Raw genomic sequence first — 27740 nt, 5'->3', positions numbered from 1 at the left:
GATAAGGGGGGGGGAGCCCCGCCCCCTCTGCCCACAATGCCGTGCGCGCCGGGGCCGAACAAGATGGCGGACGGCGTGAAAATGGTTGACGACGAGAAGCAGGCGGGCTGCGCGCCCGTATTCCAGCCCGAGGTAACATCTCTCTCCTCCCCCCTGCGCGTAGCGACACCGCGACTGCTTGTAGTGTGTGTGTATCGCCTTTTTAACGATTGCGGTGATGCGTTGTTCTGTTGCTTTGATGGCCGCCCCACGCGCTAGGTCTGTAGGCCGAGGCTTTCAGCGGTTTTCCTTTCGGCGGTGCCCGGGAGGGGGAGGCTTCTTCGGTCGGGGTCTCTAGGCGACGTCCTTGAAGGAGATCTCTTACCCCAAGCCTCGGCGGTCCCGCTTTGTTGTTGTTATCGGTGTTGTTATTCATGCAACGTTTGTGTTCGAGTTGGAGATAGGAGACCGGTTGATGGGTAGGGAGCAATGCTTTTTGATAAGTGACGTTGCGCACGGACTGCACTGAATCACTGCTGCAGAATCATTAGGGATGGTTTGGACAAACGCCCTTTATTCTCTGTATGCATGAGGAAATCATTAACAAATATGCAACTGAGCGTACATTATGTAGACGCAGATATGCAATCATGACATTTTAACTGCAGTTTGCAATATCTCCGTTTACCTCTGCAAAATGTTATCTTTTAACATGGAGGTAATGGAACTTCTCGCCTACGCTCTACAGCCGAGATTATGCAATCATTATTTATTCCTTAGCATTGCTGTGCTGTTGGGAGATTACACGATTACAACTGGCGTCAAATGACATTGCATTGAGTCATGGGCCATGTCTGAGCGGTGCCCTTGCACAGGGTTGTAAACATGCATCACGCAGCGTTTCATACTGTGGTACTTTACGTCAACAAATTCGTTCCTCGGCTACCTTTACACGTGTTTTGTAGGGTTCACAACTTTTAAAGTAATGTTTAAAATAACTCGATATGCTTTGGCTAAGTTACTGTGAGCATCTGAGATCGCAAGTGCAGGGTGCCACGCATGCTGAGCAGTAACTGGAGCGCAGTTGCGCTCAGTAACACGTCCGAGGAGGGTGCTATCCTGAAAAGTGCCGCGTTAAGCGGGGTATTGAAGTATACACATTACGGGGGCATAAATACATAATCAAACAATGCACGTTTTAATTACATTTGCACTATAACATCAACCTGCAGTCATCCATACCTGTCAACTCATACGGTTTGCACGTATTCTTGTACAGCGAGATTGAGTTTTCAGGTCCATACGCCTTACAGTTTTAATCCGGGCTTTGTAGGATGAACGTTGATATTTATAAGGGCGCGGGGTGATCAATAACGTCTGAATTGGTCTTTAATAAAGTAGGCACTGATAGTGGTTGACAGGTATGAGTCAAACCATGGCACAACTGATGAGGAGGGTACGCCGCCTGCTGCATCATCATACCGTTCAGTCGCGCAGCTCAAGTAGGGTAAATCGGCCTCGATCGCTTAGAAACCGCGTTCCGTGTTTTTTGCGAAGCCCGAATAGAAGAAGAAGAACGTTCGCCTTGTATGGACGCACATTAAGCGCGATCTTTCCCATCGCGGGGGGTGGTTACGTTCTTGAACATAGCTGCAATCGGTAAATCCGCCATCGACAAACCCAAACAGGGTTTGGGTTTTTTTACGTAAAATTTGAATCATATTTTGGATTGTGTTAAATATAACGTGTACTCTACAGCAAATGTTTAGAATTTTTTTTAAAAAAAAAGTATACTGGCGGACCTCGCTTAGTGCCCTAAGATGTGTTCCTGGAGAAGTGAGCGCGAATCGTTTGAGTGCTGAAGGAAGTCATAGCATTCATTGTATGTATGGGGGATGCCTTCCCCACAGCGTTTTCTTACACAGGAGGAACATATGAGGACTTTATTGGGGTATCGGTAATAGCCCCAAAAATTCAGATAGTAAGCATTACTCTATGAATAAAAAGGATATCTATTTCATAATATTATGTACTTTACTTCCGAGCGCATTCTCCGGTACTCGTATACTCTTTGCGTATGTATGTGGAATTTCTTTCGCTCCGTACGTAGTCAACCGTGATAATTGGAGGTACTGTAAGCACATTGAATAACAAATCAATTTTTACTAATGTAATCGTGACCTGGGGACGGGGTGGGGGCGTCATTGGCTGAGCGGATGTAAACAGAGCGAGCTCGTTTCGTCACCGCTGCTGCCTGCTCTTCAGTTAAAATATAAATTGTCGATTTTAGAATTTTCTTTCCATCAAATGCTTACCCAAGAGTGTTATAATGAATCTGCGTTCTACGGGGTCGCTCCAAGGAGGTCTTCCTTTACAGTGTTTACCTCGTTATTCGCGAGGGATGCGTTCCGGAGATGCTCGTGAATAGCAAATTCTGCGGATAATGATATTCGCCTCCAGAAACCTTTTCTTTTAATGGATTACCTTAAATACATAAATAAGCAATTAAATTCATGGAAATTATCTCATCACTTTGTCGCATCACATTCTCTCTCGTTGCAGTCGTGTAGAGTGCCAGATGCGATTCGCGGACAGCCAAAATCGCGAATAGCAAGTTCGTGAATAACGAGGGAATGACTGTATACTTAAGTAAACATGAAAATAAAGGTAGGGATAAAAAGACAAGTGCATTAAATACTCTGCTGTTAAAAAATAACAAACTAAACAACTTTGCATGAATGTTGATTATGAAGTGTATTCTTCAGCGATCAGCAAACTGTCTCTGAATTTGGTGTGAATGGTAAAAAAAACTACAATAGGTGAAGTTTGAGTGTAAATAGATCATATGGAAGATGAGTTATTGTAGCCCTTTATTTCGTTAACCTTATACAGAACGTACAAACCACATGCACTTGTTATACCAGTGACATACAGTAATCACCACATTGTCACATTAACTGCATTGCAAATATTTGTCTCCAGACTATTAAAATATTACTACATTCATGTGTAATCATTTTAGAAAAAAAGTGTCTGTATTTAATTCTAGGCTGCGGAGGAATAATTTCTACTTTTCATTTATAACTAATAAAACCTAGGCAGCACACAGCCCATTGGTAGGGATGACTGCTATTGTGTGGGATTATCAGCTTAGCCAGCAGCATTAGCAGCAGGGAACTTGTCGGGTGCAGCAAACCCTTGGGGATGAGCCCTCCCATCTGGCACCTGCAAAGACCGGGTCACTGGGTAACAAAATACGTAGCATTAAAGGAGGATGGGTGAAGTGCTCGAAATAAAGATGGGCATTTAAAAGAAGATGCAACCCAGGACGTACACAGCTGCTGTTGATGCCCTACCCAAGCTACGTATCAGTTTGAAGCTTTCTAAATGATAAAGCAAGGTTGAAATCACGTGTGTCCACCATAGCTGCTCTCGTGACAAGCATTGACATATGAAAACATGGGAGCGTTGTAAATGGAGTGCCATAAAGTGTGCTTAACTATATGTGATGAAACCTAAAACCAGTATCAGCCTGGGCATAGTCTATAAGTGGTACGTTTAATTCTTGATTACTTAGTGCGAAATTATACATGTTTCAGCTTAACCATGCTTGCAAAAAAAATATCTATACATGTGTGCAGGTTAATTATAAATCTGTCCCTCAACGATGGTCAGTGATTCGGTGACCGCTAACCCAAAAACATCCGCAGGTAATCTGATTACTGTTAAAATGGCTGAGTAGCAGGCTCACTGAATTGTTTTGACCCCGTTGTAGCAATGCACAAGGGGTGATAATTGTGGGCTTTAGGGCTCCTTTTGTCAGTGGTCTCCAAGGCCGTTTTAATTGTTTTTACCTAAATCTGTTAACATTCCTATCACCAACTTAGTTTTCATTCTTTGGAGAATATAAAGTAGCTGATCTTTATATATATTTTTTAAAAGTTGAGTAAGCAACTGAATTGTAATATAATCAATTTTAAGTATTAAATGTTAACATTTGCATATTGAAAACTAACTCAAAATTACGTTTCATTAAACAAGCATTTATGAATGAATTAGCTTCGTCCGATTTTTGTAATTTAAATTGTAATCATGAGCAGTGTGACATTTAGAATTTTGTAGTGCTTAAAATTGGCCTGTTGTTTTTCTACAAAAACTGTTTCAGCTTTAATTACCTACTTAGAAAAAAACTTACACATACACCAATAACAATACTTTAAAAGAAAATAGGTGACGTTTCAGGCAATGGTCCTTTTTCATTCCTCATAATTACCTACTTAGCTGTTTTCCTCAATAGAGTGCTTGCTGGTATTGCCTAACAAAATAATATTTGGTCTGAATGTAGTCCGGTTTTATCATAGACCTCATGCATTACGAATGGAAGTCTCTAAATCTGGATTTTTTTAGCTGAAAATATAACAGATAACTTTGACAGTTTCTCAAATTAATACAATACAGTAAATGGTATGTGTGTGTTAATGATGGTATTAACCCCTTTAATTCCCATGCAATAAACATTTGAAAATATGTGATTAAGTAGCTAACTGCAGTAATAAGTAACAATGTGGATGGTTAAGAAATCTGGATGTTCTGCAAAAGCAATTGTTTATGTTCATTTTTGATTCATATTATGCTATGCTTGTGCATTTGCAGTCTGAAACGAAGGCCAGTTTCAACAATAGCCAAGGCTTCAACGATTCTTCTGGCAAACCGCAAAAACACCATTCAGATGACTACAGTACCTGGGATATCATCAAAGCAACACAGTAAGTGCAGCCACTCTACTAGCTCGTGATTGTGATGCAGTGCAGTTATTGCCATTTCCTATAAACAATTGTTAATTGTATGCAGCACAGTTTATAATTATTACCGTACTTCCATATATTCTTATCTAATAAAGTCTCAATTGTGTTTCTTTTCTCAAGAGGATCCAGCATTGAGATGTTTGGCTCTTTCCATTAATTGAGTGCTTTGCATGCGAGAGGAAAAAAAAACATTTACTTATAAACTCATGAATACAACGGGATAACACTCAAATATCTACATATATTTACAAACTAGCCCAGTAAGATTGTCAGTTTCAAAGGTCTATAACGGAACTACAAATCCTGCCCCAACATTTCGGGTTAATAGGCTTGAGTCACCACACCCAGTTTAAACATGCTCTGTGATACACACTTCATAATAGACAAATCTGATATGTGTATGCCCATATATTAATGTGGTTTGTTGTTGTGCTCAGATATGGGATCTTTGAGCGCTGCCGGGAACTGGTAGAAGCGGGTTATGATGTCCGACAACCAGACAAGGAGAATGTCACCCTGCTGCACTGGGCAGCCATCAACAATCGCATTGATCTTGTAAAGTGAGTCAACCGATTGACAAAGCAGCCGCTTCATTAATTGCCACTTGCTGTGGGGAAAGTGCATTCGCACCAGCACAGGAGCATTATTACTTTCAGTATAATTACACCAATGGCCATAGATGGACATGTGGATGAGATACTCTAGTTTCACAAGTGTGGACTGAGTCATAATGTAATAACTTATAGATAATGAGTATTGCTGATATAACATCAATTTGTATTCTACATGAGGATGGAACTTCAGTTATTGCTTCCCAAAAGATGGACTAAGCAGTAATCAACAGGTTATTTTTAAATTTTGATTTAAAGCTTTCGTGACTGCAGGGATTCATATTCTTGGTTCTTTCGGTAAAGTCACGTAGAAGGGAAACAATAAAATAAAAAAATATATAAATATTGTTTTATATATTTTGTATTTTATTGTTTCCCTTTTACGTGACTTTACCGAAAGAACCAAGAATATAGGTTATTTTTACTCTATTTTTTCAGATTCGTAAGTTGCACATTATTTGTTTTACAATATTTTAGCAGTTTCTTCTTTGCCTAACCCCCCGCATAGTCCATAATGCTGTATAATGCCGCTACTGGATTAGCTCTGGCAGCTCCCGCTGCTTGATTGTTTTAATATTGAAAAATACATTCTGTTTATCTGCAAAACCTTTCATGCACAGCATAGTAGTTGCAGGGTGTCTTCTTTATCAAGAGCAACACTGACGGCACATCGTGGGTGAATTGCTGAGCTCGTGGGGCATACGAATCAGGGAAGTTAAAACATGCATTGTAAAAAACACGGAAGGTAAATTAATAGAAAACACGTTTTCCTGCTGATGTAAAAAGAGGTTAATGGTTCTGATGCTTCCTTTAAAAAGACTTTAGTGTTTGTAAAGATTTATTTTTTATCACATGATTTTGTGCAGTGTTAGTCCGAAATGGGACATAAATATTGATCTCCGTTCATGATTAAAGGCATCGGTTATGAGGCACAATTGTGTTGTATTTAGACAATATAATAAGGATTTGTTTTTTTCAACCAAACTAGTACATTGCAGTAGATTTGTTGCGTGAAATTCTGTATTTAAGTTATTTACGTTAAGATGAATATGTTGGTCAATCATTTATTTGCATGCACTCTTTATCAGAATTATGTCTTCTGTGGCACTGCTGATCTATATATATCTCCAGGAATAATATTTTAATCTAAGGCATATGGTGGAAAATTTACCCATGTCATGTTTTCCCTACCTAATATTAATCTCCCGCTTGCTGATATTACAGATTATATCTGTCATCTTAATTGGGTTTTATATTTGGTGCATTAAATTGATTAGTTTATTTAATGTGTTTGTTTTATTAAACGTGCATATGCTTTTTTATTGATTTAACCAAAGGATCACCATTTTAAATAGATTATTTTTCTTTAACAGCCCATTGTAGTTTGACTAAATGTGGAAAGTTTATTATACTTCAGTACACTTGCTTAATGGTGAAACCGTGGGATGTTTTAGACCAGCAAGCATCCAAATTAGGGTGCTGAATGTTCAACGTAAAAGACAGCATTCTTTAATGGTAAATGTACTCATAGTTTGGTTGTATTTAAAACTCATGGCGTGTATGAAAATAATTCTCCTTTGCACTGGATGTTATTGGAGGAGTGAAATTTCAGGGAGTGACATTTCTGGAGGGAAATGCTTAGCATGTGGGTGGATGAATGGATGATATGAAAATCTGAACTTCATGTTGTGAAGGTTCTATATTTCGAAAGGAGCCATAGTGGATCAGCTTGGAGGAGACCTCAACTCCACCCCTCTTCACTGGGCCACACGGTAATGTGCCAGTCATGGCTTTCACGTGGCCATGGAAAAAAATTACACTACATTTCACATTCAGAAATTGCAGATGGGCTCCTCTGCCACATGTCACTTTATGGCACAAGCTCTTATTTAACATTTCTGCAGTGCATAAATAAATGTGCTCTTTGCTCTGAATGTGTTACCTTTAAGGTCATACCCTTCAAATGCAATTACTGAGAACACGAGCAGCTACTAGCATCACTGATCCATCTAACTCTCTTGTACAAAGCACGCTAGAGAATTATTGCAATGATTTCAATCACTCTAAGTAATACAGTCATTTGAATCTTGTGTTAGCTATTCATTGTCGCTACATTTTGTTAGTTAGACCTCTTTAAAGTTGTGAAATACATTTGTTAGAAACATCATGGAGTTGCTGTTTGAGTAGATACACATTTTCTTCCCAAGTGCAGCACATTCACAATTTAATCAACATCTGTGTAGTCACAACTTTCGGAGCATTGTACATGACACTTGTGTTTACAAGCCCTGTAACTGACATTTAAAAATGTCATCCAACTGGGGTTTTCACAGCACATTTGTGACCTTTTATTTGTTTAGAACATTGCCTTGTCGTGTGCATCACAATTAGTTTATTATTGGTTTTCAAAAAAGACATGGTTTATGGTACACTTTGTGTTAGCTGAAGGCAAAAATTAACTGTACCAAACCAGTAGATGAAGTAAACATCTGATTATCAGTGTTTTCATGACGTGTTTTCCAATATTGTCAAAACTGTTATTTGAAGACAAGGTCAATTGAGTCTGGACATCTGTGAAAAGGAGCTTCATATCTCATCAGGTTTCTCCAGGATAATTAATTATACTGATTCTTGAGGTCAATGTCAGAATGTAATAATTTACAGCCCTATTTCAATCCACACATGAAGGTCTCCTCTTGCCAACTTAGCTGTGGGTTTTTAGTTCTATCATAATTCACCACACTGGTTTGGGCAACTTGCACCTAGTAACCTGAATTAGATATGTGGCCAGAGTTAACATTGTCCCTGTAATTTAACCCACAATGAGCTGCTTGGTGAAAAATGGTGAAATAAACCCTTATGATCAACATGGTGTAGGAAGGACTTTAGCCAAGGTTTTAATTGAAAAGGGCAGCAATCCCTCGCAGTAAGTTGCCGCATGATGCATTTTACATATACGTTGCTCATGAATTAGGGAATATTTCCTTATTTTAATGTTTTGCATATGCGTAAAAAGAACGCGCAAATATGTTTGCACATTATGTTTAACCTAGGAACGCACGTGGTAAAAAAATACTATGTGATGTAATACTCTATTGTACGCGCACAGCGTGTACGGGCTGAGAGGAAAAGGAGCCCTCCACATGTACTGTACGGGCATAGCGTAGCGCGTGGAGGCGGACATGGTGGAGTTGCTCGAGTCTCATGGTGAGGACCTGTCTAATGAGGTTCTGATGCAGCTAGAACAACAATGAGCTGAGGAAGATGCCGATGAAACGATACTACCACCGCGAATATTAACTGGCGTTCACTCCTACAAGTAGCCGTACCAGCAGAAGGCAAATGTTTTTCAGCTGTCTTTGGACGGATTTTTTTTTATTCTGCAATCAGAAGATCTGGAGAAGAGCCCAGAAGAGAGCAATCTTCTTCTGGTCAATATTCTTGTTGCTCCAGTTTCATTGACAGATGAAATCCCTTGAGCCTACCTCTTCATCTATTTAACTATACCTCTGCTCACCCCAATAGATGCATACAATTGGTACATAGGTGCATATGTACTGTGCACTAATTCCTTACCACCTGTGTTTCAGGCAGGGCCACCTGTCCATGGTGGTGCTGCTGATGAAGTATGGCACAGATCCCTCCCTGTTGGACGGAGAAGGCTGCAGCTGCATTCACCTTGCGGCTCAGTTCCAGCACACAGCCATCGTTGCATACCTCATAGCCAAGGGCCTGGTGAGTGGAGCGGTGATGCTAAAAATGAGCTCAATGACATCCACATTGATAATTATCAATCTTCTTAATTCTTTTGGTTTGGCAATGTCATTTTAAAATTGAAACTGTAACCGATTCGGTTGTAATCCATATAGATGCCAGTGCATTATACTGCATTGACTGACAGAAAGCATTCATGCATGTCGCTTTTTATCATTTGGATTTATGTCAAATATAAAACTGACCACTTCTCAAGATACTATACAAAAACAGTGGCCATAATAATTTTATTGAGGCAGTTGTTAATAGACTGTTCAAAAAGGTAGGTCCTTAACCTGGACTTCAGCAGTGGCAGTGAGTGGACAGTACAGATTGCTGGGGGAAGGTAGTTCCAGATGGGGGGGGGGGGGTGCAGCAGAAAAGAATGAGCAATCTCCCACCAAATGAGTACTTTATATCAATGTTCAATATAGTGGCTTCTCATCTGCACCAGCTTGGTGTAGTGGTTATTTTTATATTGTGGGTAAAATAAGTTTGATTAATAAGTCAGGTTAATGGGTAAGTATAGTTAAAACTGTCGGGTTTCTTATTAAAGAGGTTTTGAGGGTGGTTTTGGTTACGTTTTAAGAATCTGGCTTAAAGCATGTTCTTCGAGCATAGTTTGAAATGTTTACCAAACGTTTCATGTTAGTTTGTGCCTTTACGACATTTTTAAATGCAACCTCTGGGCCTGTTACTTCAGGATGTGGACATGATGGACCAAAATGGAATGACGCCGTTGATGTGGGCGGCATACCGGACGTACGGGTAAGAGGGCGTCCTCTAGTTTGCGCCAGACACGAGGAACGGTGGACATTCAAAGTGGTAGTTAGCCGCGACAATTATCATCTGGATTATCGGGTTTAGAAAAATAAATCTATTTTGCAGTGTCTATCATGATGGTAATTTAAATAAATGCAGCAGCAGCAGTTGATTGTAGCTGGTTCTTTTGTGGGATAAAACAGCACCGTTTGATTATAATTAGTTCCAAATTCATTTTCGGGACTTGTATTTGAGCACAAAAAACATCAAGTTAGTGTGTATGAAAGTAATTTGGAGAACTCTTAAAATTTCAAATGTCGGTTTATAAAAATGTGCTGTTGGATTTAAATTGACAAGCATTTTGTTGGATCCCAAAATACATAATGAAAATAATAATGAGGTCCATGCCAGAAGTCCTTCTGGACCGTTATTTTACCAGCAGTGTTTTTTTTTTCAATAGGGAAACTCATCCATTTTGCAATTGTGACTTTATGGGTCACATTAATAGGGTGTGGTATGTTCTCTGTTGTGTTGAGATGCATTAATCGGGAATACATTTAAATTAACAAAATAATTTACCATTACAATTGTTATATTTAACACATGGTTTATTTAAATATGAACTGAAATAAGTTACATTTTGACTTAACTTTCGTGATTGCAGGAATTAATATTCTTTGGTTCTTTTGGTAAAAGTCACATAGATAGAATTTTTTTTAAAATCTGAGTTAGTGTACTAGCAGTCTATAATGTAGACTAGCAATGGTTATTAATCTGAGTGAGTGTACTGGCAGTCTATAATGTAGACTGTAGCCTGGTTATTAAGCTGAGTGAGTGTACTGGCAGTCTAATGTAGACTGTAGCAATGGTTACTAAGACTGTCAGTACACTCACTCAGGTTAAGAACCATTGCTACAGTCTACATTATTGACTGCTAGTATGCTCACTCAGTTTAATAAGCATTGCTACAGTCTACATTATAGACTGCCAATACGCTCACGAAGCTTAAAAAAACAGGCTACAGTCTACATTATAGACTGTCAGTACACTAACTCAGGTTAATAACCATTGCTACAGTCTACATTATAGACTGCCAGTACACTCACTCAGGTTAAGAACCATTGCTACAGTTTACATTATAGACTGCCAGTACACTCACCAAACTTAATAACCAGGCTACAGTCTACATTATAGACGGCCAATACACTCAGATTAAGAACCAGGCGACAGTCTACATTTCTGTTTTTATTTATTTTCTTATTCACTTTATTTATTTTTTTCTATCTACATGACTTTGCCGAAAGAACCAAAGAATATGAAATAAGGTAATCAACTAAATCTCATGATACTGAATGTGACCAACTTAAATAATATTGGCATGATTTTGATTTAAAGCTTTCTTGTCTGCAGGGATTCATATTCTTGGTTCTTTCGGTAAAGTCACGTAGAAGGGAAACAATAAGAAATCTATATATTTTTTTATTGTTTCCCTTCTACCTGACTTTACCGAAAGAACCAAGAATACATATTGGCATGGTTTGGTGATGCATTTTGTTTTGTAATGTCAGTTTCTCTGTAAAAAAAACATTGCCGTTTCCATTGGCTGTGACGTAGCGTGGACCCAACACGGCTGCTGCTCACATTCAATGCGACGGTGAACCTGGGGGACAAGTTCCACAAAAACACAGCACTGCACTGGGCCGTCTTGGCCAGCAACACCAATGTGATCGGCCTCCTGCTCGATGCCGGAGCCAACGTTGACGCACAGAACGTCAAGGTGACGGCACATTGATGCGTCGCCACTAAACTTAATTCCCTCCTATTTCTGAAGTCCATGTTGGTTTATTCCACAACACACTTTGGTCTACAAATTGAACCCCTGCTTCATTGTTTGCAGGGAGAGAGTGCTCTAGACCTTGCCAAACAGCGGAAAAATGCCTGGATAGTAAACCGGCTACAGGAGGCAAGACAAGCCAAGGGGCTGGACAATGCCTCCTTCCTGCACAGGTTTAAATCAGACAAGGTATGTCATGTGCATTGTGCCATTGCCTCTTTCGTTTCTGTGCCTCTTTCGTTTCTGTTCTGAAATGTGTACTTGCCTCGGGTGTTCCCATTCAGTCGGTACGTCAGAAAGTGATGCTGGGCACTCCTTTCTTGGTGATCTGGCTGATCGGTTTCATCGCTGACTTGGACACTGGCTCCTGGCTCATCAAGGGGGCTCTTTACGTCGGGGTCTGGGCTCTCGTGCAGTTCCTGTCAAAGTGAGTTCCATTTCGTGGTGCACTTAAAACCCAGGATGGAGCTGCCCTTGTGTAATGGTTACCACACTCCACTTGCAACCAGAGGTCGCCGGTTTGATTCGATCTTCCGGCGTAGCAATTGAAACAGTGGGCAAGTCTCTCAAATCCCCCCGCCTCTTATCTATCTAGCAGTATGAATGGATACACCACAGCTAGTCGATTTAGTAGATTGCATGTGGTGGGGAAAGTGTGGGTCTGCCCACTTTTCCAACACATCTGGTCTGAAGAGAAGACCAAACACCCTCAAGAGTTCACTCCAGTGGAGACCCTTCCCTCAGGAATGGCATACGCAGCAATTGCAGGGCCACACCTTTAGAGCCTGGAGTGCGTTCAGAAGTTGGTGAATGGCTGGTTAAGGCTCATGGAGCATGCTCTCTCTGTTGTTTCTATTGGCTCTGCTAAGATCAAGTAAATTCTTCTTTGGTTCTTTCGGTAAAGTCACGTAGAATGAGAATAAAATAATAAATTGATAAAATAAAATAACACAATAAAATTCTCACGACGTTTCGGCCACAACACAAGCGGCCTTCATCAGGTGAAGGGACGAGACTGTCTGGAGGACAGCGCAGGAGTGAAAAAGCCACGCTCAGATCGCGACCTTTAAGCTGTGTGAGAAGAAACAAAGCACCTTGACAAAGGAATTAGCATAGAATTTAGCATTGAAATAGCTGAGTGATTAGCTTGTGACTGGTCACAGAAATGGCTATGTTAAAGTTAAAGCATACACATCCGCAGAGGCACCCCTTGACAAAGGAATTAGCATAGAATTTAGCATTAAAATAGCTGAGTGATTAGCTTGTAACTGGTCACAGAAATAGCTATGTTAAAGTCAGAACATACACATTCACAGAGGCACCTAGTACAAATCAAACAGGAGAATTTTAGCATTGAAATAACTAGGCGAATTTGGCATTGAAATAACTGAGTGATTAGCTTGTGACTGGTCACAGAAATGGCTATGTTGAAGTCAAGGCCTATACATCTGAGCTATTCACAGTAACTGAGTATACACTACAATATATAATGAATACTACATAGTGAACCAATAAAAAACTAAAATATAAATTACCTCAATGTTATCAATAAACTCTATATATTATCCAATCAGCTAAGCTACCAACAATAAGTCGTTATATATCACAATGCTATATGGCGAAAAAATGGGTGGATTCTTACCCTCAACTTTAGCAACACGGATAGCTACGGGCCCCGTTCAGACGGACGAGTTCATCCATGGTCGGAACAGAGGAGGGGGAGAGAGACAGCTGCGAGGTGCTGTTATACTCCATGTTGTAAACCATACCATTAACCGTGGTGTGAGAGGTGTTAAGAGTCAATGCCAGCGAAAGAGCTGCGGTCTGAAGGTCATTGTAAAATACAATTAATTAAGAACGGAAATGGTTTAAAACATCTTTCCAATGGTTACTAAGCCAGAATCCATCTTCTCGGTTGAAATTATCTCTGTGCTTGTATATGTGAATGGCCTCATGAACGAATCTCTCATGGTAGCCGGTTGGTTTGCAAAGAACCTCCGTCTTGGAGAAGTCAATGTCATGTGAGCCCACTGAATTATAACAGTGATCTGCCACGGCAGAGGAGTTCGTTCTACCGTGTTTCAAGTCTGCTTTGTGTTCGCGGATGCGGTCCGAGATATGTCGTTTGGTTTCTCCAATGTAGCTACTACCACAGAGGCACTTTAGTTTGTAAATGCCCGGGTACTGTATGTCTGGAACAGCATCTTTTACAGATGGAACTAGATCACGGATTTTATGTACTGTGTTGAATCGGACCTGGATCTTGTGTTTATTCAGGATTTTGGAGATCTTTTTAGTGACCCCTGCAATGTAGGGTAAGGTGATGGTTTTGAGTGGCTCCACAAGAGGATCCTTCTTCATGACTGGAGTGATGGCTTTGCGGATTGTGTAGTCGGAGTAACCATTAGCCCTGAGAGCCTGGTGTACATGCTTGAGTTCACTGGTAATGTGTTTGTGGTCGGAAATGCATTGGGCTCTATGGTATAGTCTTGATGAGGGAGTTCTTCTGGGATGGATGGTGGTGGGAATCCGGTTTCAAGTAAGCATCTGTATGGGTAGCTTTCCTGTAGACAGAGTGGCTCATTGAACCATCATGTCTCCTTTTAATTAAGACATCCAAAAATGGTAGTTTGCCATCTTTTTCGACCTCCATGGTAAATCTGATGGCTGGGTGTATGGAATTGATGTGGTCGCGGAATTGGTCTAGAGCAGGCTGGCCATGTGGCCAGATGACAAAGGTGTCATCCACGTACCTCTTCCATAAGGTCGGGCATAGAGTTGTAGCCAACGTATTCATGGAAAAATTTGAAACTGACGTGACTTTACTGAAAGAACCAAAGAAGATGAATCCTTGCAGTCACGAAAGCTTTAAATCGAAATCAAGTAAATTGCCAGGTTTATTTGGCCCTTTAGCAACATGTGAAGTACACCCATGGTCATCTTAGCATTGCACGTTGACTTGCGTTGCACTGAATGGAACCGTCGTTAATTTATGAGAATAATACAGAAAAATGGCTGCCGCGGGGTCCACTTTCTGCCTCGCCTCCTCCCCACCCCCCTTCTCTCTCCCCACCTGCAGCCTATCTCTCCAGTGCTGCCACGGTGGTCCACCTTACTCCAGTGACCCGGGTGCTGCTGCGGGGTCCACTTTCTGCCCCGCCTCCTTCCCCTTCTCTCTCCCCCCCCCCCTGCAGCCGATCTCTCAGATCTCTCTAAGTGCTTCCGCGGGGTCCACTTTCTGCCCCGCCTCCTCTGTCCCCCCACCTCCTCTCTCCCCCCCTACTGCCGAGGCCTACTATATAACCTCCTGCCACGGCAGATCGCTCACCTACTTCAGCAGTGATTTCTTGATGTCCCACCTGATGACGATTGCTTGTGTTGCGATCGAAACGTCGTGATCTATTATTTTTCTACCTACGTGACTTTACCAAAAGAACCCAAGAGTGTGTAATCATTGTTTAATTTTCTATTTGCAGGACATTTTTCGACCACTCCATGCACAGTGCCCTGCCTCTGGGCATCTACTTGGGAACTAAATTCTGGATGTACATCACCTGGTTTGGATGGCTGTGGCCAGATATCCTTTGCTTTCAGCAAACCATTGTACAGGAAATCCTCGCCAAATGCGGTTTTGCCGAACACGTGTTTTGTCTATATACGGTTTACTAAATGAGGAATATTTTCTAGAATACGGGGGTAATATTTTGGCTATGAGTGGTTGGATGCTGCTAAGACGCTCATCTTCGTGTCGAAAAGTAGTGAACGGTCCGGTTGTACTGTCCTGTATATGCTGTGGATGAATATTTCATCACCATCTTCCCTGCGCAACACTCATACTGCGGTCTCACTTTTTAATCATGGCCCTAAATGCAAGTTGAGTGGTGGTTATTGTAGTGAGGAATTCCGAGCAAAGTAATGATGTTAGTGCAAAAAGTGTACTTGTTAGATAGCCTTGCGAGAGGTGAGAGTGCTGCATCCAGTGGAAGTAATGTGGTGTACATGAATCGACTGAGAACGATTGAGAAATCAGAAGACAAGATAAGGGCCAGTGTTTCTGTCAGCGCTTCAGCCAGTGCTAAAGTGTCTTGCTCGACGTGGTCTATTGATCGAGAAAACAGAAAAGACACTTAATTTGTGGATCAAGGAAGAGACACAGAAATACTTCCTCGCAGTGGTGCAGTGGTAACGGAGAAGGCTAACTGCCTTTACGAACATTTAGAACAAAGCAAAAGTGAAAGTACCAGTACTTCTCCATTCAAAGAGGGCCCTTCAACCCTTTGAGCCCTCCAACACCCCCACAATAATCATTTATAATAAGTTTAAAAAAATCAGTTTCACTGATTAACATGTATTTTGCATGTGTTTTGATTCTTGTGATACCAAGTTGTGTAAAATTGTGTAGAGTTCGATGAACAAAGGAGGAGGGGTGTTCATTTTAGACCCAGAAACGCGACTACATTTTTCCCATGAAGTCTATTATTTGTCGGACACGGTTTTGCCCAACAGCATTTTCCAGGAACGTAACCCCTGCGTTTGGAAAGATTTTCATGCACGGGGATTGTTTGCTTGCAGTAATTCAGTCGTTAGCTCCGTTTCCTGGAAATTGGCATAAAAATTTCATGGAGGTTGAAAACTGCATTGAACATAATTTTTGTCATCGTGCTATGATACACATGTAGTCCATTTGAGTTCGATTACTTTCACAAAATGTATAATCTCTTGAGTTTGCCGGATTGAATTGCATAGGGTGACCTGAAAGTCAGGACATAGGGATATATTTATTTTAACAAATCACATAGGGTTATTTAATTGTCTTTCTATTTTTTTCATCTGAAAAGAAAAAAATAGATATGAATAATGATAATAGATAACATTAACTTAATGAATATACAATTACAATTATTTTACATCTGTTAAAATATATTCAATTACTCTTATGTGTCCTGACTTTTGGGCCAACCTGTATAATAGGGTGATGGCTTGTGCTGCAGTTAATCTCTTGCAGTATCACTTGTATCAGAGTCCATCAGAAGGTGATTGGAAAGCCAGTATAAGAACCATACTGGTTTTTTTTATGGAACACAACATTTTATTTGTGCAAAGAATGAGTCCAATATACAGATTCATACTTATTGGGTTGGTTGCAGATCATAAATTCAAAGTGAATTTACTCTTCTGGACAATAGTATGTAAAATCTGTAATTCTGGTACTTGTAGTGTGGGTTTATTTTTAATGCCATGTGTCTCTGAATATAGTTGACTCCTTCCCTTTGTGTGGATATTGACAAAAAAAAGTGTAATGCACTGTTTGGCTTTGTACTCATTGAGAGTAGCGTTCCTTAATAAGCCATGCACAACTGACCAGCCTTTCCATTCAGGTGCCCTTCTTAATAAACACTGCGGCTCTCTTTTACAACTTCGGCAAGTCTTGGAAATCAGACCCGGGTGTTGTGAAAGCCACAGAGGAGCAGAAAAAGAAGGTAAGATCAAAGGGTAGTTAGTGCCTAAAGTGCTCACAGTTGTTTGAAACAAAAGCCTTTCTGAAAACATTTTTGAGTCCTTTTAAGGTGATTGCTTAATGTTGGTGACATTTCTACACACTCACTTAATATGTCTATAACTAATTGCATGGTGTGTTTTAAGATGTTAGTTTTAGTATACGCAATCAATGTCCACTTAACGTTCCAATTTTACACACTCTTTATTCTAGGAGATGGGCATGCTTTTTTAAGTCTGCCTGGGCATATTTCTTAAATTTTGAGTGAAATTTGTAATTTTGTCTTATGTTAAATTGCAAAAAATGTCTTCCAAAAAATTGGACCCTTAGAAAAAGCACTGAAAAGTTATAAGCCAAATTGATTCTGTTCATAATTCTATATTACAGATTACAATAAATTGTATCCTTCATGATGTTTCTGTCCAATAAGTCTATAACTAAATGTTCAAGGATTGTTTTAACACTTTTATTACACGTGCTTGCGTTGTGTACTTGCGTCTCTGTACTTGTGCCATTTTAAGACTATCGTGGAGTTAGCTGAAGCTGGGAGCTTGGATCTCAGTATATTCTGCAGTACATGTTTGGTAAGCAAAAGAGTTAACAATTTATATATTTTTTTTCATAATATTTTTTGGCTATTGTATATTGCTGGAAGTTCAGAATAATTAAAATGTTATTGGGTTGAGTAATCCTCAATATACTTCACACAGTTCTTTATAACAAGAAAATAATTAATAGTTTGCCTCTTGATACTTATCCAGTGTAATTACTACCATTTTCAGATCCGCAAGCCAGTGAGGTCCAAGCACTGCTCTGTGTGCAATCGCTGTATTGCAAAGTTCGATCACCACTGTCCCTGGGTCGGCAACTGCGTGGGTGAGCATTGCCATCAAAGGTCACCACGTGACGACAGTTCTCATTTTGTGTTTTTTGCACGAGATCCTTAACTTTGATTTTGAGCACACTTGTTTATTTTCAAGGGGTCATGCTCATTGTGCTGTCATTCCATTCCACCCATGCGTAATTTTGAACATTGTGGAATTTCCACCAAGCAGCATTGCATCAAGTGGTCTCACCGATTTAGAGCCTTGTTATTAAGATGAAAGACGCTAGAGAAGTGTTTTAACAGCTCAAGTCATGCAATCATTGGTTCCTTTGCATATGTTGATTTTTACTCTCTTGTCAAGGTGCCGGAAACCACCGCTATTTCGTTGGCTACCTCTTCTTCTTGCTGGGAACTATATGCTGGCTGATCTACGGGTGCATCATATGTGAGTGATAAATTGTGGTTTAAACATTCAGGGTTACTCTTCTTAGAAGATTACTTTTCTATGACATGTTTGTAAACAATGGAATCTCCTTTGCCAGTACCAAAATATGCGAATAGGTTTTACCTTTTTTTTCTGGAAACAAAACAGGTGTCGAGATGTTAAACCAAACCTTTTACAAGAAATCATATCTGCATTAACCACAATACTTGTGGTGAGAATGCAAACAAAAAACTTACTCTGATAATATATGCATTGTCTTTTAAACTGATTGGTCCACACCAGAGACAGCTTTCTTTTGAGCTGAGTCTCAAATGGTGTTAGACCAGAGGGCGCCTTTTGGTGCCCTCTGGTCTAACACCATTTGAGACGAGGCTTTAAAGAAAGCTGTCTCTGGTGTGGACCAATCAGTTTCAAGGACAATGCATATATTATCAGAGTGTTTCTTGTTCTTCAGACATGATTCCTCGTAAAAGGTTTCAGTTTGGTGTTTTAACATCTCGACACCTGTTTTCTTGCCAGAAAAAAGGGGAGAATCTATTCTCATGTTTTTAAACGTTTGTTTTTTGCATGCAAATTCAGTGCCACCTAAACTTTCATATTGATACATTTACATGCAAAGTAAGAACTACATTATACAGAATGTGGTGGCTCATTATATCTTTTATATCAGTTTTATTGGTTTATGGAAATATCCGCAACATATTTTGGCCAACAGATTATGGCAAGGTTATTCTTGGAGTTTAATACATTTTAATTCATTGTTAACTTGGTTCTGACTTACCAAAACACCTTATTCCACATCAGTTATATCTCCATTGAATTCCAGGATGGCATGTTTAGTATTTGAGTCTGGGTATCCATTGTGGTCAACGTTGCGTTTGGATTGTTTAACCGCAGTCTGGAGCCGGCGGTGCCACACGACGTACCACACGGATGGCTTCTGGACATACGTGTCCCAGGTGGCTATGTGCTCGCCCTGGATCTTCTGGATGTTCATCAATAGCCTCTTCCACCTCACCTGGGTCACCATCCTGCTCATGTGTCAGCTCTACCAGGTGTTCATGCTCTCTGATTGTTCTGGTTACACTGAGTACAGACTGCATAGGATTGCGCTATTGCCTCTCAACCCACTAAGTTTGTTCTGGCTCTGGTCAGTGTGATACTTATTATTGTGTTGTGGGTCATTTCACTCTGGAAATTACATTTCAGATGCAGGTCATATGTGCATTCCATACTGAACATATGTGTATCGGGTTCAGCTATACACATGCATCTAATATCTGTCCATATAAACCTAGCATCGCATTTACTTGCGAATCATAAAATGTAGCAGGGTAAACATGCAACATTATTTCAATCCTTTCAATCGTGTTCTTAATAGGAGTGTAATTAGTAATAGGTAACATAGACATACCCTGTTTTATACCCAGGATGCGTTCCTGAAAACCAGAACGTAAATTTAAAGTACTTAAATCGAAGCAAAGAGATCGGATGGTGGATCGTAACGTGGTATTATAGTACATAAACAAATGATGCTTAGTTACCCATTGCGCAAATGTACTGTATAACCATAGGTTACAACCATAGGTTATACAGTACATTGATATATTAATATATTACGTTATCTATTATACTACGTGTGTTTTAGTTCTATAAAAACAGTTTGCACTTGTTTCAACATAGTGACCATATATACCGCATGTGGGCAAACACGTTAATAGAGTACACATTAAAGAGACTATAGCCAGTGAGAGATGCTTGCGCTTGGACGCCATCTGGCACCTGATTGTTCGCCGTGCAACGTAAAAGATTCGGGACTTAAAGGTTACTTTTTTTTAATCTCGAGTACCTCGTGACGAGGTACACAGTTACATCAAATGGGATTGGGTATCGATAAGTTGAGTTATAGCGAAAGTACATAAAGCGGGAGGGTATAAATCGGAGCACTACTGTACTAATAATCATACGCTAATGTAATATAATCACAAAACTGATAATATTGTGTTGCTCACCCATGTTAATGTGTCAGATGCAGTGTCTTTGCTTTTACAAGCAATGATTGGGAGAAAAACAAATGTTGCCTTTGTTTTAACTTGTGTGTCTACTCTTTCTTTAAAGATTTCTTGCCTGGGAATAACAACCAATGAAAGGATGAATGCGCGGAGATACAAGCACTTTAAAGTGACTGCCACAACGATTGAGAGCCCATTCAAGTGAGTGATTGTATGATACATGTTATAGCTGTAACAATTTATTGTGTTCTTTTGCAAAAATTTGGTGTGTTGGCAAACATTTTTTGAAAAGCTTCAAAAGTCACTGAAATAGAAGATAGTGGGCAGATAGTAGCACAGTAAATGTGTGTGAATTTATACAGATATTTGAGTGTTAAATATGTGGATTTTCTCTGGGCACCCTGATTACCTCCCACAGCACTCCAAAACTGTTCAACATTCCAAGGGACAACCTGCAGAAAATCGCATTGAGAGTCATTATGGCTTTCCTGATAAAATACATAACATAAATAACTAAAGTCTTCAGTCATACAGCTTTGTCAGCCTGGAACGAACAAACAATAACAGTTGAGAAGTGTTGTACTTAAGTCAACGTGTGAAGTTATCTTATTCAGTTAAACATTTAATTCCACTTGTTTTGAGTTAAATTGAGCACACATGACTTCGTACAAAGTTTGTCTTCCATTCTAAAGCGGTAAACTTGGTCAGTGAATATTCTTGGTTCTTTCGGTAAAGTCACGTAGAAGGGAAACAATTAAATAATACAAATATAAAATTACATAAAATCCGTGATCTGGTTCCGTCTGTAAAAGATGTGATTCCGGAAATACAGTACCCTGGCGTCTACAAACTAAGTTGCCTCTGTGGTAGTAGTTACATTGGAGAAACCAAACGACATGTCTTCGACCGCATTCGTGAACACAAAGCAGACCTAAAACACGGCAGGACCAACACCCCGGCCGTGGCAGATCACTGTTATAATTCAGTAGGTTCACATGACATTGACTTCTCCAAGACAGATGTTCTTTGCAAGCCATCTGGCTACCATGAGAGATTCGTTCATGAGGCTATCCACATATATAAACACAGAGACAATTTCAACCGAGAAGATGGATTCTGGCTTAGCAATCATTGGAAGGATTTGATAAACCATTTCGGGTCTTAATTGATTGTTCACGCTTAAGGTGGCTATCAGACCGCATCCATTATTTTTCGTCTCCCCTCTCCTCTTTTCCGACCATAGATGGACTCGTCCGTCTGCGCAAACTGTCAAATCTCTCTCCGTGGTGCTAACGTTAAAAATAACCGCACTTTTTTATCATTTTCTTGTTGTGGTTTTCACACCTGATGATGATTGCTTGTGGTGCAGTCGAAACGTCGTGAGAATTTTATTGTTATATATTTTTATTATTTTATGGTTTCCCTTCTACGTGACTTTACCGAAAGAACCAAGAATATGAATCCCTGCAGTCACGAAAGCTTTAAATCAAAATTGGTCAGTGAATGTTTATCTTGTCAATGTATATTTAACTTCTTTCGCACCATACGTAGCCAATCGTGCTAATCGGTCATGCTTTCTCTTCCTCCCCTTGTGCCCTCAATTTATTTCTCCTCCACCATCTGTCCCACGTTTCACCCCGAAGTCATGGCTGCTTCCGCAACTCAGTGGACTTCTTCCAGTGCCGCTGCTGTGGGCTGTGCCGACCCAGCGCTGTGGACTGGACACGCCAGTTCTCCATTGAGTATGACCAGAGTTCCGGCACAGGCTATCAGCTGGTGTAAAGGCCAACGGGCAAGGTCGTGTGCGAAGCTTGCTAGTGTGTGTGCAGGTGGTTGATACTGACTGTACGTTCTTGCTCTCTTCGAGTGGCAAATTTTGAACGCTGAAAACCTTAAACAAATATTGTTATTTATTAATGTTTTTTTTTGCATTGAGGCTGGCAAAGCGTGCATGCATATACACAAACACATGCTATTTAAAACTTTAGTTCAGATTCGGTAATACAAAGTTTCACCTAGCACTCATGAGACTGCACTACTTTGATAGGAAGTTCTTTGTGAAATGTGAAAACATCATGGCCATAGTTTTAGTAATTGCCCATTCTTTTTTTGGTTAATATGTTAGTTTAGAAAATCAGATCTACCATTAAGTGTACTTTTCCAGTGTTATGTATCTTTATTAATTGGTCTCTGAAAATGTTTATGGTCTTGGAGTGAAAATGCACATTCAGTGCATTTTAATGAGCTATCTTGGTTTTTTTACTTCCCTATCATCAAAGTAGTACACTCTCTTGACCCATGCTATTTAATTTCCTTGCAATTAGTGAGGGCAAGAGTTGGAGGAGCAGTGAGACTGAAAAAAGAAGTTTTTTTTTTAACAAAGGATGAATGCAAGTGTGTTTAACATTCGGCGAATATTCAGCCCACTATCAAACCAAATAAAGATTGTATGTATGCATTATAGCAGGTAAGTCTTACATGTATTAAGCTTACTATGAACAGAAAAAAAAACACATAGGTTATATTAAACAATTTTAACATTACACCATTTTACACCCTTTTAGATGGTAGTTGGCAGTGGAATGCCTTGTTTATGTCAATTGCGTCAGGTCCTCTTGCTGTTAAATGTCTCCCATTATTTAAAATTACAGGTTATTTTCAAACTGCAGATGCTTTTGAGTGTACAGATTTGTGTAATTTGTAAGTTTAATTTCAGGTACAGTAGAGCCAATACATTTGTGTCTATTTAGTGGTGAGCTTGACACATCTATAATGTTCCATTAACATTTTTCAATGTGTGTTGTTCCAGGTATGTTTTCTGTTGGAATGAGCATGCAGCACATTTTGATCATATTTACATCCCAATTTGTAAATGATGTTGGATATTGGCATTAACCATATGACATCTTGATCGCTTTTGCATGTCTATGAATGTCTTTCTGTTCACTAGATTAAATTATGAGAAAATGCATTGTCACACAATCTGGAAAATGTGTTTTCAGTTGAAGGCCATACAAGTGTTTGGTAGACATCACATTCTCACATGTTATCTGAAATCACACGGACTAATTAGCAAGTTATAGTTTTCTTTTTAACACCAATGGTACTTGACAACACATTTGGATGGTGTATAGTTGAACAGGAAGCATATTGCACCAAGCGGTTTATTGACATTGTCGAGAATAATGTGTACGGAAGTCCACTTTGCCCAGCGGATCAACTATTGACTGGTATTGTCTGCGTAGTAATAGGGGAAACTTTAAGGAATATGAAATTAATGTAGCTGTGGGTTTTTTTTTACTTAGGTTTACCAAACTACTGTATAAATGTGCCAGGATAAGTTTACCCATAATACCGTAATGGCATGATGACAGAGCAGGTTACTATTTATCGTGGAAATGTTGGGCTCTGGTGAAGGTGTATGTACACAGTAGTCACAATTCATGTGGCAATTAAGGCACTCTTACCTCTGACAGACGCACCATTAATACTGGCACACAGGCCACGTTAATGAGAAGCAAGTTTGTTGCCAAGAGATCATGCCTCTAGGCCACCATGTATGTTAAATCCATATTTAACACCTCTCACTTGACCAATATAAATTCAGAATAGTTTTTTTTGGGTAAGATCGTGAAAGTAAAATGTATGTCGTACCCCCTCTTTCCACCCGACATAGCCAATTGCTAAACTTGTCACGAGAACATACGTGCCTTTTCATTACTGCTTCAACACACCAGTGTCGGAGAGGAATCCAATTGTACCCAACCGTTAAAATATTGTAAATTTGAGGGTGTACGACACACATTTTACTTCTGAAACCCAACCCAAAAAATACAAATCCACGTGAATTATCAGTGGCTGACAATGTAAATCATGGGCTTGATTTGAATTGTTCCAATTCTCTTGGTACACAAACATTTAAAGACACTTGTTTATCGACAGCAGAATGATGCATCGACAGCTGTGTTCACTTCAGAGTGTGTAACTGAGTTGGAATCGGGAGGGCTCCTGACAAAAGGAACCCTTTCTCCAGGTGTGAACTTCTAGTTTTAACACTTTAGTGGAATACGTGAAGGTTAGTTGCACAAATTGTCCAAATAATCATGTGCTATCACTATTGTTTGTGCTCTGTTAGTGGAATACGTGAAGGTTAGTTGCACAAATTGTCCAAATAATCATGTGCTATCACTATTGTTTGTGCTCTGTTATGCGAAATGTAAATGTATTTTCTGATAGGTATCCTGAAAACAGCTGCTATAATTCTGAAGCTATTCAAATACTGTATTTGGTATTGTGAAAATACAGTACAAGGTCTAAAAAGATAGTGTCTTTGTGAATAACATTGGTATAGTTATGTAATACTTTCCCCTAGATGATTGCAAAATATTGGATCCGAAGATTTAATGTTAATAAAAAAATTTAAAGCCAAGATTGATTTATTTGCTCATCAAAACATTAAAATACTGTAATTTTTAAATGGAACGTACCTTCATATACCACATAATTATGGTTTACTGTAAAGTCGGCCACAAGTCGGAAGTTGCAGGCCTCAACCAAAAGGTTTTTGCTTGGTCACTGTTATTTTCATAGTTTTTGATAAAATTATCGAAATTATATCACAAGCATGGGGAAGTGTGATGTTCATTTTCAAAATTTTTTTTGATTTCTAGCCATTGTGTTTAGATATTGATGTGATTTGGAGCTGTCATTGTTACATCATACTTAAGTGAAATCACGTGACAATTGTAATGTTTTCAATTTGATCTAATTTGGGTGGGAGAAACGGGGTAGAAAAAGGGATGTAATGTGAATGACGATGCGGGCTGTCAGCAAAACAAAGCAAGTAATTTGTATATAATGGAGGCTGTATAAAGCTGAGTGATAATTTCTTAACATTTATTTCTATGTTATCACTGTAAACTAACCAACCACGTTTCGCCAGTATGCACAAATTGTTATAATAGGCTTGTTGCTGCCTGACGTCTATTGGCTCCCCCGGCCTGCTTGAAAACGTCCTGGGTAAAAGGCTGCAACTACATTGAAAGTACCATGCAAAGAAATATAAATCTGTGGACATTGTTAACTTAGCGTTAAGCAGCCACAGAATTCAAAGCTTGTAGCAGTGAACAACACTTTCTAGTTTATTTTCTTAGGCCTCAATTAAGCAATGGTTATGGCTCCTAAGATCTCGTGTTTTTATGTTGAACAGAATAATTAATATAGCGGCTTAAACTAATTCGGGCAATTAAGGAAACGTGTGAAAGTGTGCTAGCTCATACCTTTGTTGAAATAACTAGACAAACTGGGCAAGGAAAATGTAACTGAGTGCCACCGAATGCAAGACAGGGTCTTCCCATCAGTGGAAAACATGGTGTGGCTATTATATATAAATTCATGTTATTGCATACTTCAATTCATTTTGTATGTAATAGCCTCACCCTGAAATCAGCGCTCTATAAAGTCTGAGCTTAAGCATACGTGTTCCACTGAGTTTTCATGCTAACGTAGTCGCCTCGTATTAAGTGTGCGTGTGTGGGTGAATTTTAAAGGGCCCGGATAGAGTCATACAAATTAAACATGCAATTTGCAATATTTCCTGTTGAAAAAAAATGCTAAATTGTTTGAAACAAGCTCGCATGACTACAAATCGTATTGCATCAATGTTTACAAGGTATGTTTTATGCTTGGTGCATATCATTGTGTTCGGCAGTCTGTGTTGTGTGCTAGAAAAAAAAATCGTGTGAACAATTTAAGGGAAAATATGTACCTTAGACACTTAAGGGTATGGTGAAAATATATAAATATTGACTTTGCTGTGTACAGTTGTTGGTTGTAGTTGTGCATTGCCACTTGCTTTTCTAGGACAGGAGGCCAAGCAATGTTATAAAGTTTATCATTATAAATTGTGTAAATGATGCCCAATCTGAGAATAGGTTTTCCCCTTTTTTCTGGCAACAAAACAGGTGTTAAGATGTTAAAACACCAAACTGAAACCTTTTTCAAGGAATCATGTCTGCATTAACCACAATACTTGTGGTCAGAATACAAACAAGAAACATACTCTGATAATATATGCATTGTCTTTTAAACTAATTGGTTTTTTGTTTGCATTCTGACCACAAGCATTGTGGTTAATGCAGGCATGATTCCTTGTAAAAGGTTTCAGTTTGGTGTTTTTACATCTTAACATCTGTTTTGTTGCCAGAAAAAAAGGGGAAAGGCTATTCTCATTTTGGTACTGGCAAAGGAGGTCCCATGATGATGCCCAATCTCATAAGCTTAAACATTCTGACATTTGCTGTATTGGAACAACTTGGTTGTGTTAAACCTTATTGTATATTTGATTTTCTTTTTATATATAAATGATTTATTTATGAGATGTGCCATAATTTTATTTATGTATAATTTCTATTTGATTTAATGTAAAGCCGAATGACCGTAATATCTGACACTTTCAAAAATAAACTTCTTGTTCGACATTTCTTATGGATGGCTGCTTGTATGAAACGTGGTTCGTTCGGTCTTCCACATTTTTTGTGTTACAGTACAGTGGTTCAGGTTTGTAACGTGTTCCTGCTTCAGTCTACATGTCAATAAAGCAAATGCTTTGAGTAAATAAGAGAAACCGTTTCTCCGCTTCAAACACCTTGGGTATTGTGGTGCATCATCGTAATCCAGTCACTGGAAAGTAATATAATGGATCTTAAAATAATGGCGCATGCTTGAACGACCATATAGACTTCCAGAATTTCCCAGATGAGGGCGATATTTCATCATGATCAGTATCACCGGTACTTCTCATCTCTAAACTATTCTTAATGTGCCTTTTCTCAGGAACAAAGCCTTATCGTACGACTCATTCGGTAGGTTTGTTCGTTGCCCTCCGCATTGGTACCTATACACTGGTAATTTGGCCATTAATGACCAAATGCAACAGTCGAATTCTAAGGCTCTTTTGTGCACTCTTTAAACCTGTTAATTAAGCCATGGTCATTATGCTGGAATGGCATGTTATTCTCACGTGTCCCCCTCCCACATACCTTAACTATTCAACTGTTTTTACTCTTGGCCATTCCTGGTAATATTTTCAGCATCAAATCAACCACGTATCTGAGTTGGCATTGCCTTTTCATGGCAGAATGCGCAAGGGCCATGAACATTAAGAACATTTTGTTTCCTAGATAACCCAGGAGAGTTTTAAGAGGTAAACGTTTAA

The 27740-nt window shown here is 39.4% G+C and overlaps 1 protein-coding gene across 1 annotated transcript; it reads left to right on the top strand.

The window, feature by feature from the left end:
- ZDHHC17 (zDHHC palmitoyltransferase 17) lies at positions 1-27003 on the top strand. The gene is made up of 17 exons (XM_076065304.1): positions 1-132; positions 4633-4745; positions 5222-5344; positions 7090-7167; positions 8986-9130; positions 9852-9916; positions 11525-11687; positions 11808-11933; positions 12029-12171; positions 15221-15327; positions 17106-17224; positions 17763-17825; positions 18024-18117; positions 18429-18512; positions 19410-19567; positions 20631-20725; positions 22168-27003. Exons 1-17 carry the CDS (start codon positions 37-39, stop codon positions 22304-22306), a joined length of 1911 nt encoding a protein of 636 aa, XP_075921419.1. The 5' UTR covers positions 1-36; the 3' UTR covers positions 22307-27003.
- The last annotated feature ends 737 nt before the right edge of the window (positions 27004-27740 follow it).

This window comes from Petromyzon marinus, chromosome 7 (assembly GCF_048934315.1).
Source record: "Petromyzon marinus isolate PM22_M1 ecotype Great Lakes invasive population chromosome 7, UKy_Petmar_22M1.pri1.0, whole genome shotgun sequence".
NCBI lineage: Eukaryota > Metazoa > Chordata > Hyperoartia > Petromyzontiformes > Petromyzontidae > Petromyzon > Petromyzon marinus.
This window is presented reverse-complemented; position numbering and strand designations above follow the sequence as displayed.